At 43.0% G+C, this 19,345-nt stretch overlaps 1 protein-coding gene across 1 annotated transcript in view; it reads right to left on the bottom strand.

Moving 5' to 3' along the window:
* Positions 1 to 19,345, bottom strand: part of LOC106571754 (utrophin) — a 190,756-nt gene that overhangs the window by 70,705 nt on the left and 100,706 nt on the right. Inside the window, exons 10-13 of the mRNA XM_014145173.2 lie at positions 15,951 to 16,025; positions 14,391 to 14,592; positions 14,194 to 14,279; positions 9,647 to 9,804 (exon numbers count right to left, since the gene is read on the bottom strand). Of these exons, the coding sequence (XP_014000648.1) occupies positions 9,647 to 9,804; positions 14,194 to 14,279; positions 14,391 to 14,592; positions 15,951 to 16,025 (521 nt within the window). The remainder of the gene's footprint in view (positions 1 to 9,646; positions 9,805 to 14,193; positions 14,280 to 14,390; positions 14,593 to 15,950; positions 16,026 to 19,345) is intronic.

Below are 19,345 nucleotides of genomic sequence, written 5' to 3'. Positions count from 1 at the left end.
TCGCTATTTTACGTGAAAAAAAATCGCATAAAAATTGATTTTAAACAGCGTTTGACATGCTTCTAAGTACGGTAATGGAATATTTTGAAGTTTTTTGTCACGATACGCGTCCGCGCGTCACCCTTCGTTACCCTTCGGATAGTGTCTTGAACGCACAAACAAAATGCCGCTATTTGGATATAACTATGGATTATTTGGAACCAAACCAACATTTGTTGTTGAAGTAGAAGTCCTGGGAGTGCATTCTGACGAAGAACAGCAAAGGTAATCCAATTTTTCTTATAGTAAATCTGAGTTTGGTGAGTACCAAACTTGGTGGGTGTCAAATTAGCTAGCCCGTGATGGCGAGCTATCTACTGAGAATATTGCAAAATGTGCTTTCACCGAAAAGCTATTTTAAAATCCGACACCGCGATTGCACAAAGGAGTTCTGTATCTATAATTCTTAAAATAATTGTTATGTTTTTTGTGAACGTTTATCGTGAGTAATTTAGTAAATTCACCGGAAGTGTTTGGTGGGAATGCTAGTTCTGAACGTCACATGCTAATGTAAAAGCTGGTTTTTGATATAAATATGTACTTGATTGAACAAAACATGCATGTATTAAATAACATAATGTCGAGACAGCCTATAGGGAGGAGGTCAGAGACCTGGCCGGGTGGGTGGTGCCAGAATAACAACCTATCCCTCAACGTAACCAAGACTAAGGAGATGATTGTGGACTACAGGAAAAGGAGGACTGAGAACGCCCCCATTCTCATTGACGGGGCTGTAGTCGAGCAGCTTAAGATCTTCACGTTCCTTGGTGTACACTTAAACAACAAACTAGAATGGTCCAAACACACCAAGACAGTCGTGAAGAGGGCACGACAAAGCCTATTCCTCCTAAGGAAACTAAAAAGATTTGGCATGGGTCCTGCAATCCTCAAAAGGTTCTACAGCTGCAACATCGAGAGAATCCTGACTGGTTGCATCATTGCCTAGTACGGCAATTGCTCAGCCTCCGACCGCAAGGCACTACAGAGGGTAATGCGTATGGCCCAGTACATCACTGGGGCTAAGCTCCCTGCCATCCAGGACCTCTACACCAGGTGGTGTCAGAGGAAGGCCCTAAAAATTGTCAAAGAACCCAGCCACCGCAGTCATAGACTGTTCTCTCTATATAACAAGTGGTACCGGAGTGCCAAGCCTAGGACAAAAAGGCTTCTCAACAGTTTTTACCCCCAAGCCATAAGACTCCTGAACAGGTAATCAAATGGCTACCCCGACTATTTGCATTGTGTGCCCCCCACCTCCCACCAACCCCTTTTTTATGCAGCTGCTACTCTCTGTTTATCATATATGCATAGTCACCTTAACTATACATTCATGTACATACTTCCTCAATTAGCTCAACCAACCAGTGCTCCCGCACATTGGCTAACCGGGCTATCTGCATTGTGTCCCACCACCCACGAACTCGCCAACCCCTCTTTTACGCTACTGCTACTCTCTGTTCATCATACATGCATAGTCACATTAACCATATCTACATGTACATACTACCTCAATCAGCCTGACTAACCGGTGTCTGTGTGTAGCCTTGCTACTTTTATAGCCTCGCTACAGTATATAGCCTCGCTACTGTTATTTCCACTGTCTTTTTACAGTTGTTTTATTTCTTTACTTACCAATTGTTCACCTAATACCTTTTTTGCACTATTGGTTAGAGCCTGTAAGTAAGCGTTTCACTGTAAGGTCTACACCTGTTGTATTCGGCTCACATGACAAATAAACTTTGATTTGATTTGCACTGTCCATTTACAGTAGCTATTAGAGAGAAATAATACCATGCTATTGTTTGAGGATAGTGCACCATTTTGAACATGAGAAGTTATTAAGGTTTGGAGACTGGCTAGGCCACTCCAAGACCTTACCTCTTACATCTAGACGTTCCGCTAGCGGAACACCACTCCAATATCCAATGATAGGGCGTGGCGCGAAATACAAATTCCTCGAAAATCCGAAAACTTCAATTTTTCAAACATATGACTATTTTACACCATTTTATAGACAAGACTCTCGTTAATCTAACCACACTGTCCGATTTCAAAAAGGCTTTACAACGAAAGCAAAACATTAGATTATGTCAGCAGAGTACCCAGCCAGAAATAATCAGACACCCATTTTTCAAGCTAGCATATAATGTCACATAAACCCAAACCACAGCTAAATGCAGCACTAACCTTTGATGATCTTCATCAGATGACAATCTTAGGACATTATGTTATACAATACATGCATGTTTTGTTCAATCAAGTTCATATTTATATCAAAAACCAGCTTTTTACATTAGCATGTGACGTTCAGAACTAGCATACCCCCGCAAACTTCCGGTGAATTTACTAAATTACTCACGATAAACGTTCACAAAATACATAACAATTATTTTAAGAATTATAGATACAGAACTCCTCTATGCACTCGCTATGTCCGATTTTAAAATAGCTTTTCGGTGAAAGCACATTTTGCAATATTCTAAGTAGATAGCCCGGCATCACAGGGCTAGCTATTTACACACCCACCAAGTTTAGCCCTCACCAAAGTCAGATTTACAATAAGAAAAATGTTATTACCTTTGCTGTTCTTCGTCAGAATGCACTCCCAGGACTTCTACTTCAATAACAAATGTTGGTTTGGTCCCAAATAATCCATAGTTATATCCAAATAGCGGCGTTTTGTTCGTGCGTTCAAGACACTATCCGAAAGGGTAAATAAGGGTTACGCGCCCGACGCGTTTCGAGACAAAAAAAAATCTAAATATTCCATTACCGTACTTCGAAGCATGTCAACCGCTGTTTAAAATCAATTTTTATGCCATTTTTCTCGTAAAAAAGCGATAATATTCCGACCGGGAATCTGTGTTTTAGTACAAAGAGAGAGAAACTAAAAACATGGTGTCGCCCCGTGCATGCGCCTCAGCTCATTGTCCTCTGATAGACCACTTAACCAAAGGCGCTAAAGTTTTTCAGCCAGCGGCTGAAATTACATCATTCAGCTTTTTCCCGGGTTCTGAGAGCCTATGGGAGCCGTATGCATATCCTAGCTTCTGAGTTTGAGTAGGAGGCCGTTTAAAATGGGCACTATTTTTTTTCCAAAAAAAAAAAATAATAATAATAATAATAATAATAAATAAAAAATAAGTCGCTGTAGCGCCCCCTATCCTAGGCGACCGTCAAGAGGTTAAGTTTCCCTAGAAAATTTCTTGCACCAGCTATTGTTTACAAATATGCACAGACACACCCCCCCCCTCGTAATACCGGAGTATGCTGTTCTATCTTGCCAGTGCAGCATATATCCCGCTAGCTGAATATCCATGTCGTCATTCAGCCACGATTCCGTGAAACATAGGATATTACTGTTTTTTATGTCCCATTGGTAGGATATTCGTGATCGTACCTTGTCTAATTTGTTGTCCAATGATTGCACGTTGGCGAGTAGTATTGACCGTAATGGCAGCTTTCCCACTCGCCTTCTGTGGGTCCTCACAAGGCATCCGGTTCTTTGTCCTCTGTACCTGCGTCGCTTCCTCTTGCAAATAACAGGGATGTCGGGTGTTTGGAGAATGCGTCCTGCTTGTTGTAGAAAAATTATTTGTCTAATCCGAGGTGAGTGATCGCTGTCCTGATATCCAGAAGCTCTTTTTTGCCGTAAGATACGTAAGATATGTACAAAATAAGTTACAAATAACGTGAAAAAAACACATAATAGCACAATTGGTTGGGCGCCCGTAAAACTGCTGCCATTTCTTCCGGTGCCATTTTGCAACAGTTAGATTAACAAGAATTTAAGCTTTCTGCCAATATCAGATATGTCTATGTCTTGGGAAATGTCCTTGTTACTTACAACCTCATGCTAATCACATTAGCCTACGTTAGCTCAACCGTCCTGTGGACGGGACACCGATCCCAAAGAAGTTTAATGTTGGATGTTTTGTATGTACCCCAGGAAGAGTAGCTGCTGCTTTTGCAACAGCTAATGTGGATCCTAATAAAATACAAATACCAAGGCTGGGAAAGATTGGATACTGCTAATCTAGTTACTTCCCTTGAAGTTACTGCAGGACAGCAGTGCTCAGCAAGAAAGACTCAGGAGCGGAGGACACAATGTGTACTGTGTTGTTGTGTTGCTGGCTTGCAGCGCAAACTCTCCTCATTGGGCAGTAGACTGTATCAGATGGTTACTACCAATATTGTAAGTTCATTTTTAGTGTGTAGGTGCTTATCCTACTCAAAATATAATCGAGTGGCATGTTTTGGCCACATTAGCTACAGCTGCCCAGTGATGCAACTGCTTCCCAGTGGGAAGCAACAGCGGGAAACACCTTGATACCACACCGTTGCACTGGTCATTCACACCAGCTTGTCTTTACGTTAGCTAATTGGCCACAAGTCACAGTGACATGCAGATTCCAGATGGTGATCAACACTAAAAGTTTTTTTCTCCCTTGCCCATCGAAATTAAAACCTACCCTAATTAAAACCTACCCTAACCAGAAACCCTGGATAGATGGTGGCATTCAAGCAAAACTTCAAGTGCGAACCACCGCATTTAACCATGGAAAGGTGACTGGGAATATGGCCGAATACAAACAGTGTAGTTATTCCCTCCGCAAGGCAATCAAACAAGCGAAATGTCAATGTAGAGACAAAGTGGAGTCGCAATTCAACGGCTCAGACACGAGACGTATGTGGAAGGGTCTACAGACAATCACAGACCACAAAAAGAGAATCAGCCACATCACAGACACCAAATTGCTTCCAGACAAACTAAACATCTTCTTTGCCAGCTTCAAGGATAATACAGTGCCACCAAATCGGCCCGCAACCAAGGACTGTGGGCTCTCCTCCTCCGTGGCCGACGTGAGTAAGACATTTAAACGTGTTAACCCTTGCAAGGCTATCGGCCCATACGGCATCACTAGCCGCATCCTCAGATCACGAGCAGACCAGCTGGCTGGTGTGTTTCTGGACATATTCAATCTCTCCCTTTCCCTAGTCAAGGATCATATCACCTCCACCTTACCTGTCACCCTAGACCCACTTCAATTTGCTTACCGCCACAGTAGGTCCACTGACATTGCAATCGCCATAACAGTGCACACTGCCCTATCCCATCTCGACAAGAGGAATACCTTTGTAAGAATGCTGTTCATTGACTATAGCTCAGCATTCAACACCAAAGTACCCTCCAAGCTCATCATTAAGCTTGAAGCCCTGGGTCTCAACCCCACCCTGTGCAATTGGGTCCTGGACTTCCTGACCGGACGCCCCCAGGTGATGAAGGTAGGAAACAACATCAACACTTCGCTGATCCTCAACACTGGGACCCACAAGGGTGCATGCTCAGCCCCCTCCTGTACTCTCTGTTCACCCATGACTGCATGGCCATACATGCCTCCAACTCAATCATTAAGTTTGCAGAGGACACAACAGTAGTAGGCTTGATTACCAACAACGACGAGACAGCCTACAGGGGGAGGTGAGGGCACTTGGAGTGTGGTGTCAGCAAAACAGACTCTCACTCAACGTCAACAAAACAAAGGAGATTATCGTGGACTTCAGAAAAGCAGAGGGAGCACCCCCCCCCTATCCACATCAATGGGACAGCAGTGGAGAAGGTGAAAAGTTTTAAGTTCCTCGCCGTACACATCACGGACAAACTGAAATGGTCTACCCACGCGGACAGTGTGGTGAAGGTGCAACAGTGCCTCAGGAGGCTGAAGAAATTTGGTTTGTCACCTAAAATCCTCACAAACTTTTACAGATGCACAATTGAGTGCATCCTGTTGGGCTGTATCACCGTCTGGTACGGCATCTGCACCACCCACAAACGCAAGGCTCTCCAGAGGGTGGTGTAGTCTGCACAATGCCATACCGGGGGCAACCTACCTGCCCTCCAGAACACCTACAGCACTCGATGTCACAGGAAGGCCAAAAAGATCATCAAGGACAACAACCACCCGAGCAACTGCCTGTTCACCCCGCTACCATCCAGAAGGCGAGGTCAGTAAAGGTGCATCAAAGCTGGGACCGAGAGACTGAATAACAGCTTCTATCTCAAGGCCATCAGACTGTTAAACAGCCATCACTAACACAGAGAGGCTGCTGCCTACATACAGACTTGAAATCATTGCCACTTTAATAAATGGATCACTAGTCACTTTAATAATGCCACTTTAATAATGTTTACATATCTTGTATTACTCATCTCATATGTATATACTGTATTTTATACTTTATCTATTACATCTTGCCTATGCCGCTCTGTCATTGCTCAATCATATCTTTATATGTATATTTTCTTATTCCATTCTTTACTTAGATTTGTGGGTATTAGGTTGTTGTTGTGGAATTGTTAGATTACATGTTAGATATTGCTGCACTGTCGGAACAAGAACCACAAGCATTTCGCTACACTCGAAATAACATCTGCTAACCATGTGTATGTGACCAATAAAATGTAATTTGATTTGAAATAAACATCACTTTCTTTTATAGTTTTAACTAGCGCCATGCTGCTGTTGTTGCCATCATAAACTAGCTAGCTGGAAGGGCTCTTCTGGACGACTGACTGAACCAAATCCATCCATCAATTGTCCGCAGGTCACAAGATACTCACACGCACTCACAAACTGATAATCACCATGGTTATGGTCAATGAGGGGAATGTTCAAAACCTTTTCCTGTGTGTGTGATCTCTGTTTTTTTACAGTGACCTCTAGCTGAGTGCCTCTGTTGGGGCTAAATGTCAGATATATGTGATTCAGCTCTGAGATCACACACACACACACAGACAGAAAGACATGGAGAACCAGTTCTGGAGTGTCAAGGCAAGGCATTGAGCCAGAAAGCAGACACCACCAACCCTTCCCTAAATTTTCCTCCCTGTTTTCTCTTTCTCTCGTCTGTTTCCCCCCCCCTCCCTCATCCCTGAGTCCCTCCTGTCATCCAAGGGGCAGAGTTACGGCACTTACAGATCAATTACCTGAAGGAAGTAGGGAGGGAGGGAGGATGGAGGGATGGCGAAAGAGGAAAAAGAGAGGTCAAGGCCCGTAGAACAGGCCGTATTTATGGGCCCCCACCTCATTCATTACAGCCCCATTCAATCAAATGGAGTGGGTGACTGCACTGTGGCGGCTCTTCACTGGCTGGCTGATACAGGGAGGTCACAGGGACAGAGAGAGAGGCTACTGGGCAGAGAGGCCAGAGTCATCAGTCACTCTCAGCATGAACTTTAATGCATTATGAATATCGCACCGTCTCATTGTAATGGTGGTGGTGCGGATGATGGTATGTATGCGTGTGTGTGTGTGTGTGTATGTGTGTTCAAGTTTGTTTGTCATATGCAAAGGGAAAGGGTGATACCTAGTCAGTTGTACAACTGAATGCATTCAATTGAAATGTGTCTTCCGCATTTAACCCAACCCTTCTGCGAGTATTTAGACCCCCTTCCCTTTGTTATGTTACAGCCTTATTCTAAAATTCATTAAATTAAGTTGTCCCTCATCAATCTACACACAATATTCCATAATGACAAAGCAAAAATAGTTGTACATTTTTTTTGTGCAAATATATTAAAAATAAAAAACAGAAATACCTTATTTACATAAGTATTCAGGCCCTTTGCTATGAGACTCGAAATTGAGCTCAGGTGCATCCTGTTTCCATTGATCATCCTTGATGTTTTTACAACTTGATTGGAGTCCGTCTGTGGTAAATAAAATTGATTGGACATTATTTGGAAAGGCACACACCTGTCAATGTAAGGTCCCACAGTTGACAGTGCATGTCAGAGCAAGAACCAATCCATGAGGTCAAAGGAATTGTCTGTAGAGCTCCGAGACAGCATTGTGTCGAGGCACAGATCTGAGGAAGGGTACCAACACATTTCTGCAGCATTGAAGGTCCCCAAGAACACAGTAGCCATCATTCTTAAATAGAAGATGTTTGGAACCACCAAGACTCTTCCTAGAGCTGACCGCCAGGCCAAACTGAGCAATCGGGGGAGAAGGGCCTTGGTCAGGGAGGTGACCAAGAACCCGATGGTCACCCTGAGAGAGATCCAGAGTTCCTCTGTAGAGATAGGAAAACCTTCCAGAAAGACAACCATCTCTGCAGCACTCCACCAATCAGGCCTTTATGGTAGTGTGGCCAGAGGGAAGCCACTCCTCAGTAAAAGGAAATATGACAGCCCGCTTGGACTTGCCAAAAGGCACCTAAAGGACACTCAGACCATGAGAAACAAGATTCTCTGGTCTGATTAAACCAAGATTGAACTTTTGGGCCTGAATGCCAAGCGTCACGCCTGGAGGAAACCTGGCACCTCCCTATGGTGAAGCATGGTAGTGGCAGCATCATGCTGTGGGGAGGTTTTTCAGCAGCAGGGAATGGAAGACTAGTCAGGATTGAGGGAAAGATGAATGGAGCGATGTACAGAGAGCCTTGATGAAAACCTGCTCCAGAGCGCTCAGGACCTCAGACTGGGGCGAAGGTTCAACAGGACAACGACCCTAAGCACACAGCCAAGACAATGCAGGATTGGCTTCAGGATAAGTCTCTGAATGTCCTTGAGTGGCCGAGCCCAGACTTGAACCCGATCAAACATCTCTGGAGAGACCTGAAAATAGCTGTGCAGCGACACTCCCCATTGAACCTGACAGAGCTTGAGAGGATCTGCAGAGAAGAATGGGAGAAACTCCCCAAGCTTGTAGCATCATACCCAAGAAGACTTGAGGCTGTAATCGCTGACAAAGGTGCTTCAACAAAGTACTGAGTAAAGGGTCTGAATACGTGTGCAAGTGTGATATTTCATTTTCTTTTATATATAGATTTGCAAAAATGTCAAATTGTGAAAAATTCAAGGGGGCTGAATACTTTCTGTACACAATGCACTGTACACATGATATACATGGCGTTCACAGTGCAACGAAATGCTTATTGGCAGGTTCACCACTCAACAATGCAACAACAATAGGAAAGTAAGTATGTGAATAAAAAAGTAATAACAATAAAATCTCAATTAATACAAATATAGTGTAAGGGGAAAGGGGGCAAAGGTGTAATGTGGGAGAGAATGGAGAGAGGTTGTAGGTAGATAAGGAGTGAGAGGAGGGGAGTGTTGAGGCGATAGGAGAACGTACAGACAGTAAAGACATCTCCAGGTCCGCAGCGGCTCCTGTTACACTGTGTGACATTCCCAATGTCAGCCGCGCTCCATCACCCCACTATTTTGGGAGCCCGAGCAGCGAAATCTGGAATATTTATTGCTTACTAATTTAATTCTGCCGCAGAGTTTATGACTGACGAAACATGAGTCATGGGAAAAGGAGAAAATGAAAATGTGAACCCAAGGGATGGAAAAGTCATTAAACAGGAGTGGTGGCCAGACAAACACAGGGAAAGTGCTTGGGTGGCCGCAGTAAAACATTAGAGGACAGGCCAACCACGTGAACGTTTATATTTGTACTTTCATGAGTAATGTGTATGTGTTTTGCTCGTGTGCGTGAGTGCCTGTGCGCATGCATGTGTGCTTGTGTGCGCGTGTATCTGCGTACATCCGTGTGTGTGTGCACATGTATGTGTGTGGGTGTACGTATTTACATACGTGTTGGAAGCAGCTCCGGACACTGGGTTCGATGTTGCTCCCTCCGAAGGCGGCGACCTCTCCTAGTTGCCGTGGTATCTGGATAGCGTCATGGAGCAGCAGACCCAGCTGTCTCTGGTCACACTTATCCCCTGACGATGCCACCTGACTGAACAGGTCTGAAAGAAAGAAAGAAAGAAAGAAAGAAAGAAAGAAAGAAAGAAAGAAAGAAAGAAAGAAAGAAAGAAAGAAAGAAAGAAAGAAAGAAAGAAAGAAAGAAAGAAAGGTGTTTGAGTGATTGAGCTCGGAGACTACACAAATACAGTTTCTCATCCAAGACTCCGCTGTCACTTTTTATCAGTGTGTTGTGTGAGTGTGTGTATTAATAGCTTCATGTGGGTAGTCATCACTAAGACCTCAGGAAGGAGGAGGTACAGTAGAAGAGTCCTGGTGAGATGAGCAACACAGTCAGAATACAAACCAAAATAATTTGTCTTTCTCTCTCCCTCCGTCTCCCCTCGCTCTCTTCCTTTCCCTTCCTCCCTCTGTCTCTATCACAGGAGAGCAATCAATTTCCCAACAACCCCTGGCCTGAGCGGAGAGGCAGGGGCATCTGCCCATTGTTAACCTGTTGGGGATAGGGGGCAGTATTTACACGGCCGGATAAAAAACGTACCCGATTTAATCTGGTTACTACTCCTGCCCAGTAACTAGAATATGCATATAATTATTGGCTTTGGATAGAAACACCCTAAAGTTTCTAAAACTGTTTGAATGGTGTCTGTGAGTATAACAGAACTCATATGGCAGGCAAAAACCTGAGAAGATTCCTTACAGGAAGTGGCCTGTCTGATAAGTTCTTGTTCATCTTGGCTCTGTTTATTGAAGACTGAGGATCTTTGCTGTAACGTGACACTTCCTACGGCTCCCATAGGCTCTCAGAACCCGGGAAAAAGCTGAATGATATCGAGGCAGCCCCTGGCTGAAACATATTAGCACGTTTGGATAGTGGCCTGTCAGAGGACCATCAGACTGGGGATCGTGCACGAGATGTTTTTATTTTCTCTCTCTTTGAACGTAAACACGCTTTCCCGGTCGGAATATTATCGCTTTTTTACGAGAAAAATGGCATAAAAATAGATTTTAACCTGTTTAGGATAGGGGGCAGTATTGACACGGCTGGATAAAAAACATACCCGATTTAATCTGGTTACCACTCCTACCCAGTAACTAGAATATGCATATACTTATTACATATGGATAGAAAACACCCTAAATTTTCTAAAACTGTTTGAATGGTGTCTGTGAGTATAACAGAACTCAAATGGCAGGTCAAAACCTGAGAGATTCCTTTACAGGAAGTGGCCTGTCTGACCATTTCTTGAACTTGTTTTCCATCTCTATCATTTACTAAGGATCTCTGCTCTAACGTGACACTTCCCACGTCGTCCATAGGCGCTCAGAGCCCGGGAAAAAACAGAATGTCGTCATTCCAGCCCCAGGCTGAAACACATTATCGCCTTTCTCAAGTGGCCGATCAAGGGACACTGGCTTATGCGCGTGACCCCGACCGCCCCGCCTTTGGGATTTTTTTCCTCTGTTTGCCGAAAAGGAGATTCCCTGTCGGAATGTTATCGCTTTTCTACGAGAAATGTCGTAAAAATTGATTTTAAACAGCGGTTGACATGCTTCGAAGTACGGTAATGGAATACTTAGAATTTTATTGTCACGAATTGCGCCATGCGCGCGACACTTCTTTACTATTTCGGATAGTGTCTGGAACGCATCGAACAAAACGCCGCTATTCGGATATAACGATGGATTATTTTGGACCAAACCAACATTTGTTATTGAAGTAGCAGTCCTGGGTGTGTATTCTGACGAAGACAACAAAAGGTAATCAAACTTTTATAATAGTAAATATGATTATGGTGAGTGCTAAACTTGCCGGGTGTCTAAATAGCGAGCCCGTGATGCCTGGGCTATGTACTTAGAATATTGCAAAATGTGCTTTCACCAAAAAGCTATTTTAAAATCGGACATATCGAGTGCATAGAGGAGGTCTGTATCTATAATTCTTAAAATAATTGTTATGCTTTTTGTGAACGTTTATCGTGAGTAATTTAGTAAAATGTTAGCGAATTCCCCGGAAGTTTGCGGGGGTATGCTAGTTCTGAACGTCACATGCTAATGTAAAAAGCTGGTTTTTTTGATATAAATATGAACTTGATTGAACAAAACATGCATGTATTGTATAACATAATGTCCTAGGGTTGTCATCTGATGAAGATCATCAAAGGTGAGTGCTGCATTTAGCTGTCTTCTGGGTTTTGGTGACATTATATGCTGGCTTGAAAAATGGGTGTCTGATTATTTCTGGCTTGGTACTCTGCTGACATAATCTAATGTTTTGCTTTCGTTGTAAAGCCTTTTTGAAATCGGACAGTGTGGTTAGATTAACGAGAGTCTTGTCTTTAAATGGCTGTAAAATAGTCATATGTTTGAGAAATTGAAGTAATAGGATTTTTAAGGTTTTGAAAATCGCGCCACAGGATAGCAGTGGCTGTTACGTAGGTGGGACGAATTCGTCCCGCCTAGCCTAGAGAGGTTAAACAGCGGTTGACATGCTTCGAAGTACGGTAATGGAATATTTAGAAATGTTTTGTCATGAAATGCGTCGTGCTCGTCACCCTTCTTTACCATTCGGATAGTGTCTTGAACGCACGAACAAAACGCCGCTATTTGGATATAACTATCGATTATTTGGGACCAAACCAACATTTGGGAGTCCTGGGAGTGCATTCTGATGAAGAACAGCAAAGGTAATAACATTTTTCTTATAGTAAATCTGACTTTGGTGAGTGCTAAACTTGCTGGGTGTCTAAATAGCTAGCCCTGTGATGCCGGGCTATCTACTGAGAATATTGCAAAATGTGCTTTCACCGAAAAGCTATTTTAAAATCGGACATAGCGAGTGCATAGAGGAGTTCTGTATCTATAATTCTTAAAATAATTGTTATGTATTTTGTGAACGTTTATCGTGAGTAATTTAGTAAATTCACCGGAAGTGTTCGGTGGGAATGCTAGTCACATGCTAGTCACATGCTAATGTAAAAAGCTGGTTTTTGATATAAATATGAACTTGATTGAACAAAACATGCATGTATTGTATAACATAATGTCCTAGGGTTGTCATCTGATGAAGATCATCAAAGGTTAGTGCTGCATTTAGCTGTGGTTTGGGTTTATGTGACATTATATGCTAGCTTGAAAAATGGGTGTCTGATTATTTCTGGCTGGGTACTCTGCTGACATAATCTAATGTTTTGCTTTCGTTGTAAAGCCTTTTTGAAATCGGACAGTGTGGTTAGATTAACGAGAGTCTTGTCTTTAAAATGGTGTAAAATAGTCATATGTTTGAGAAATTGAAGTAATAGCATTTCTAAGGTATTTGAATATCGCGCCACAGGATTACACTGGCTGTTGAGTAGGTAGAGGTTAAAAGGGATGACAGAGTTCTAGACGTACACACCCAACGTTTTTGTTCTTTAAGTTGTAAAACAAAACAAAACCAAATTGAATGCAAGAGCTCAGTTGATTATTGTCAGAGCTCTGTCTGCCTTGTTACTCATAGATGGGACAAACCAGGAGAGAGAAAGAAAGAGAGAGACAGTGAGAGAGAGATGAGGGATGAAGGGAGAGAGAGATGGAGAGCGAGAGATGGAGAGAGAGTGAGAAGAGATGAAAATACAGGGATACAGTAAACAGTGAGAACGTTGGAGAGAGAGAAATACAGTAGAGACTAGAAAAAGGTGATAGAGGATGATGGAGAGATGTGGCTCTTCTATATATCTGTTCTGCCTGTCCATGTCTTTGATCTCTGTGTGAGACCCTGCCTTGATGTCAGCTCTCATTATGTGGAATGGTAATGCCGCTTCTACCATACCATGTGTGTATGTCTGCATGTGCACAAACCAGTCTTGATGTCAGGTTGCATTAGGTTAAGTAATTATGGCTCTTCTTCATTAGTGCACGTCCTGAGCATACTTATTCATGAGCAGCCATGCGTTTCAGCTTTATAAGCCTTCATAGCCACTACGTAGGACATCATTGTGAACGACCTCAAAATCACATGAGCCCCAGGCTTACTTAATATTTCCACTCTGAAGGACAAAACGAGGACACAAAAACGGGTGAACAACAGAGCACACTCCCCCAGTGCACCAGCCATATCCCTAATCCCCCTGCAATAAAAACAAATAATACTAAACTAGTGGGAGGTCTCTCATCTAATTAGATGGGCCATTCACTGGCGTCCTCTGCCACGGGTCCAGCTGCTCATCACCCTGGGTAACTGAGCTGGGATTACAGCCTGGCAGAGGGGATTATGGGATACACTGGCACGGAGAACACTACAATGCTCACCACAGGGCTGTTCTCAATTCACCTCAGTGCGTGTGTGTGTCAAAGTGAGTGATGAAGTTGTATGGCTTCACTTTATGTGTGTTTGAGTGTTTCTGGGTGTGTTATGTGTGTGAAAGAGGTTTTGTGCGATGGTTGGTACTTACATTTGTATTTCTCCTCCAGATGGCCCTTGGAGAGCGAGAGCAATCCTATCTTCATGGACAGGACACGAATCTTCCCACTGCGTCCACTACAGAGTGAGGGAACACACATACACAAGAAGAGAAAATAAAATAAATACAAATTCTACAAGAGGTGTGTGTGTGTTTAATACATGAATATAATGTGTGTGTTGACGTACGTGTCATAGACATTTAGCAGCCAGTTGAGACACATGTCGACACACAGCGGAACGTTGACCAGGTCCTTGTGCTGCTGCTCCAGCCCGTCATAGATGGATGTCAGACAGTTGATCACGTCAGGCACTGTCAGCAGCTGGGCATTCTGGGTAAGCTTGTGTTGTTCGAAGGTGCTCTGGGCCACGTTCAGGTCCAACAGGTCCACTGGATGGAGGGAGGGAGGGATTTCCCAAAGTTGTTTACTAAGACCACTCAATTACAACAAAGGGCATTATAAAATGGTGAAGAACAGTGGAAACTGCCACTGCAAATTACAGATGGCTGGAATGTCACAACAAGGCCGTAGACAGGATATGAGGTGGCTGTAGACATTGGTGTGACACCAGGGTGGCAGGCCAACCAATTTATGTTACAGCTACTGCAGCCCACGGCTCAGAGTTAACCTAATTAGCCATTTAAGGGGAATATTGCTGTCTGAGTGTGTGGGAGACACACACACAAACACACACGTCTCACAGTGGGGGTCCATGGAGAAAAAACAAAACACCTGCTACCAGGAAGGGGTTTGAGGAAAATATACCAACTCGTTCCATCTCTCTCTAATCACTCTCTCTTACTCTCTTTCCCTTCCTTCCTCACTTACTGTATGTTTCAGAGCTCACATTAAGCCAGAGTAATGACTAATAAATACAGATCCTGTGTCTATGCTTCAGGCTTCGACTTGTAATCTAATGGGTGAAATTGAATTGGAACGACTCTGGTCCAAATCACTCAGTTGTACTAGGAGCTCTCATCTCATCATCACAAGCAAATAGAGGCAAAGTATTAGAATGCAATATGAGATGAACCCAAAGCGCCTGAATCATCTAAACTCATTAACACACACACTGCTCCATGCATAGAACTACAAGACGCTGAACACACACACACTCTGTCACCTACTCTCAGCGCGACAAACACCTACCCATCCTCACCCACCCACAGCACGATAGAAAGCAGACAACGAAATAAGAAAGTAAAGCAGTGAAGTTTGGGGTATTAGTTGGAGCGCTCTTAATAACATAAACACCTGGGTAATTATGGTAGAGAGCCTGGCTCAGTCCCAGCAGCAAGGTACAGACAGTACCCAGAGGAACAGGTGATCATATCTCTGCACTGCCACACACCAACAGGGAACAACTAACACAATGATAGCTATAGCCAGCTGGTTATTGTAGAAGACAATTTGATCCCTTCTAGAATGAAACAGACAGGGCACAGGTGGATTCTCAGCTTAACAAATGATGTACACACATACAGGCACACACAAAGTCAATCACATACCTGCACACACACGCACACACCTGCAAAGTGGGATGGACATACTTCAAAATAAGCCCCTCCATGTCAGACTAGAGCCAAACTGTTTGGCAGTAGATCAGGTCATTAAGGCATCTGATGCCTTGCACCTGGACTATATTGTGAATAGGTGAGGAGGGAGAAGATTCTGATGGCACAGGAATCTCTACAGCCTGAGGACATTTAGCTGAGGTGTGTGTGAGTGCATAGAAAAGGACACTTACAGCACAGTGCTTTCTGTAGCCTGCGGATTTTCATGGCTGTTCTGTAAGCGGAAAATCTCACGTTGTTTAGGTTGGCTAAAAAAGAGAGAGAGAAAGATAGAAAGAGAGAAACCAGAGGGAGGAAATACATCATACATACTGTATAACAGCGATCTGACACATGGGCATAAAATAACTGGAAAGGCGGGGAGACATGAAATAATCATGTCAAACTGGAAACCTGTTGAAAAAAAATGTGCTGTAGTGTAATTTATGTAGTCACACAGGGATGGCTGGAAATTACTGGTAATTGGGTTAGTGAGTCCTCTCTCGGAGGAGTGGAGTCCTATTTGTTGAGTGTTGGCCTTCAGGAAATGTTCCCAGAGTTTCACAGCTTATTACTGATCCATCTGCTCATTAAAGAACAGTCACACTCGCCACTGCAATGGCATGACTACATGAATTTGGATGTTACAGTCAGTGTGAGTGTGAGAATGTGAGTGTGTGTGCATGTGTGTATCTGTGAGAGAGAAAGCGAGAGAGAGAAAGAAAAGGTGAGAGAGAGAACTTTGGAGCTACTCCAAGCTGTAAAATGTGTGTGCGGTGAAAGTGATTTTTTGGTGATTATTTATATATACATATACATATACATATACACACACACATTTATTTCACCTTTATTTAACCAGGTAGGCCAGTTGAGAACAAGTTCTCATTTACAACTGTGACCTGGCCAAGATAAAGCAAAGCAATGCGACAAAAACAACAACACAGAGTTACACATGGGATAAACAAACGTAGTCAATAACACAATAGAATAGTCTATGTACAGTGTGTGCAAATGTAGTAAGGTTAGGGAGGTAAGGCAATAAATTGGCCGTAGTGACGAAATAATTACTATTTAGCATTAACACTGGAGTAAAAAATGTGCAGATGGTGATGTGCAAGTAGAGATACTGGGGTGAAAAAGAGCAAAAAAATAAATATGGGGATGAGGTAGTTGGGTGTGCTATTTACAGATGGGGCTTTGGTGACAAAACGGATGGCACTACATCCAATTTGCTGAGTAGAGTGTTGGAGGCTATTTTGTAAATGACATTGCCGAAGTCAAGGATCAGTAGGATAGTCAGTTTTACGAGGGTTGATTGGCAGCATGAGTGAAGTACGCATTGTTGTGAAATAGGAAGCCGATTCTAGATTTAATTTTGAATTGGAGATGCTTAACCTGTTGGGGCTAGGGGGCAGTATTTTCACGGCTGGATAAAAAAACATACCCGATTTAATCTGGTTACTAATCCTACCCAGTAACTAGAATATGCATATACTTATTATATATGGATAGAAAATACCCTAAAGTTTCTAAAACTGTTTGAATGGTGTCTGTGAGTATAACAGAACTCATTTGGCAGGCAAAACCCTGAGACATTTTCTGACAGGAAGTGGATACCTGATGTGTTGAATTACCTTTAAGCCTATGCCATTGAAACACACAGGGGTTGATTAATGTTTTGGCACTTCCTATTGCTTCCACTAGATGTCACCAGCCTTTACAAAGTGTTTTGAGTCTTTTACTGTGAGATCTGACCGAACAAGAGCCATGGAACGGTGATGGCCGATTAGACTCTGGCGCGGAGTTCATGTTGGGTACCCTCGTTCCAATACGTTATAAAAGAGAATGCATTCGTCCACCTTGAATATTATTCATGTTCTGGTTAAAAAAGGCCCTAATGATTTATGCTATACAACGTTTGACATGTTTGAACGAACGTAAATATTTTTTTCCCCTCGTTCATGAAGTGAAGTCCGGCGGGCTTAGATCATGTGCTAACAAGACGGAGATTTTTGGACATAAATGATGAGCTTTTTTGAACAAAACTACATTCGTTATGGACCTGTGATACCTGGAAGTGACATCTGATGAAGAGAATCAAAGGTAATGGATTATTTACATAGTATTTTCGATTTTAGATCTCCCCAACATGGCGGCTAGTCTGTATCGCAACGCGTATTTTTCTGGGCGCAGTGCTCAGATTATTGCAAAGTCTGATTTCCCCGTAAGGTTATTTTTAAATCGGGCAAGTTGATTGCGTTCAAGAGATGTAAATCTATAATTCTTTAAATGACAATATAATATTTTACCAATGTTTTCTAATTTTAATTATTTAATTTGTGGTGCTGACTTGACTGCCGGTTATTGGAGGGAAACGATTTCCTCAACATCAATGCCATAGTAAAACACTGTTTTTGGATATAAATATGAACTTGATAGAACTAAAAATGCATGCATTGTCTAACATAATGTCCTAGGAGTGTCATCTGATGGAGATTGTAAAAGGTTAGTGCATCATTTTAGCTGGTTTTATGGTTTTGGTGACCCTGTCTTTGAATTGACAAAACATTACACACAGCTATTGTCAACGTACTCTCCTAACATAATCTAACTTTATGCTTTCGCCGTAAAACCTTTTTGAAATCGGACAACGTGGTTAGATTAAGGAGATGTTTATCTTTCAAAGGGTGTAAAATAGTTGTATGTTTGAAAAATTTGAATTTTGACATTTATTTGGTTTCAAATTTGCCGCTCTTGAAATGCACCTGCTGTTGATGGAGTGCACCACGGGGGGGACGCTAGCGTCCCACCTAGCCCATAGAGGTTAATGTGAGTCTGGAAGGAGAGTTTACAGTCTAACCAGGCACCTAGGTATTTGTAGATGTCCACATTTTCTAAGTCAGAACCGTCCAGAGTAGTGATGCTGGACGGGCGGGCAGGTGCGGGCAGCAATCGGTTGAAGAGCATGCATTTAGTTTTACTAGCCCTTAAAGAGCAGTTGGAGGCCATGGAAGGAGGGTCGTATGGCATTGAAGCTCGTTTGCAGGTTTGTTAACACAGTGTCCAAGGAAGGGCCAGATGTATACAGAATGGTGTTGTCTGTGTAGAGGTGGATCAGAGATTCACCAGCAGCAAGAGCGACATCATTGATATATACAGAGAAAAGAGTCAGCCCGAGAATTGAACCCTGTGGCACCCCCATGGAGACTGCCAGAGGTCCGGACAACAGGCCCTCCAATTTGACACACTGAACTCTCTGAGAAGTAGTTGGTGAACCAGGCGAGGCAGTCATTTGAGAAACAAAGGCTATTGAGTCTGCCAATAAGAATATGGTGATTGACAGAAGCCTTGGCCAGGTCAATGAAAACGGCTGCACAGTGCTGTCTTTTATCTATGGCGGTTATGGTATCGTTTAGGACCTTGAGCGTGGCTGAGGTGCACCCATGACCAGCTCGGAATCTAGATTGCATAGTGGAGAAGGTATGTTGGGATTCGAAACGGTCGGTGATCTGTTTGTTTTCTTGGCTTTCGAAGACTTTAGAAAGGCAGGGCAGGGCAAGATGGATATAGGTATGTAACAGTTTGG

This window comes from Salmo salar, chromosome ssa15 (assembly GCF_905237065.1).
Source record: "Salmo salar chromosome ssa15, Ssal_v3.1, whole genome shotgun sequence".
NCBI classification, from domain to species: Eukaryota; Metazoa; Chordata; class Actinopteri; order Salmoniformes; family Salmonidae; genus Salmo; species Salmo salar.
This window is presented reverse-complemented; position numbering and strand designations above follow the sequence as displayed.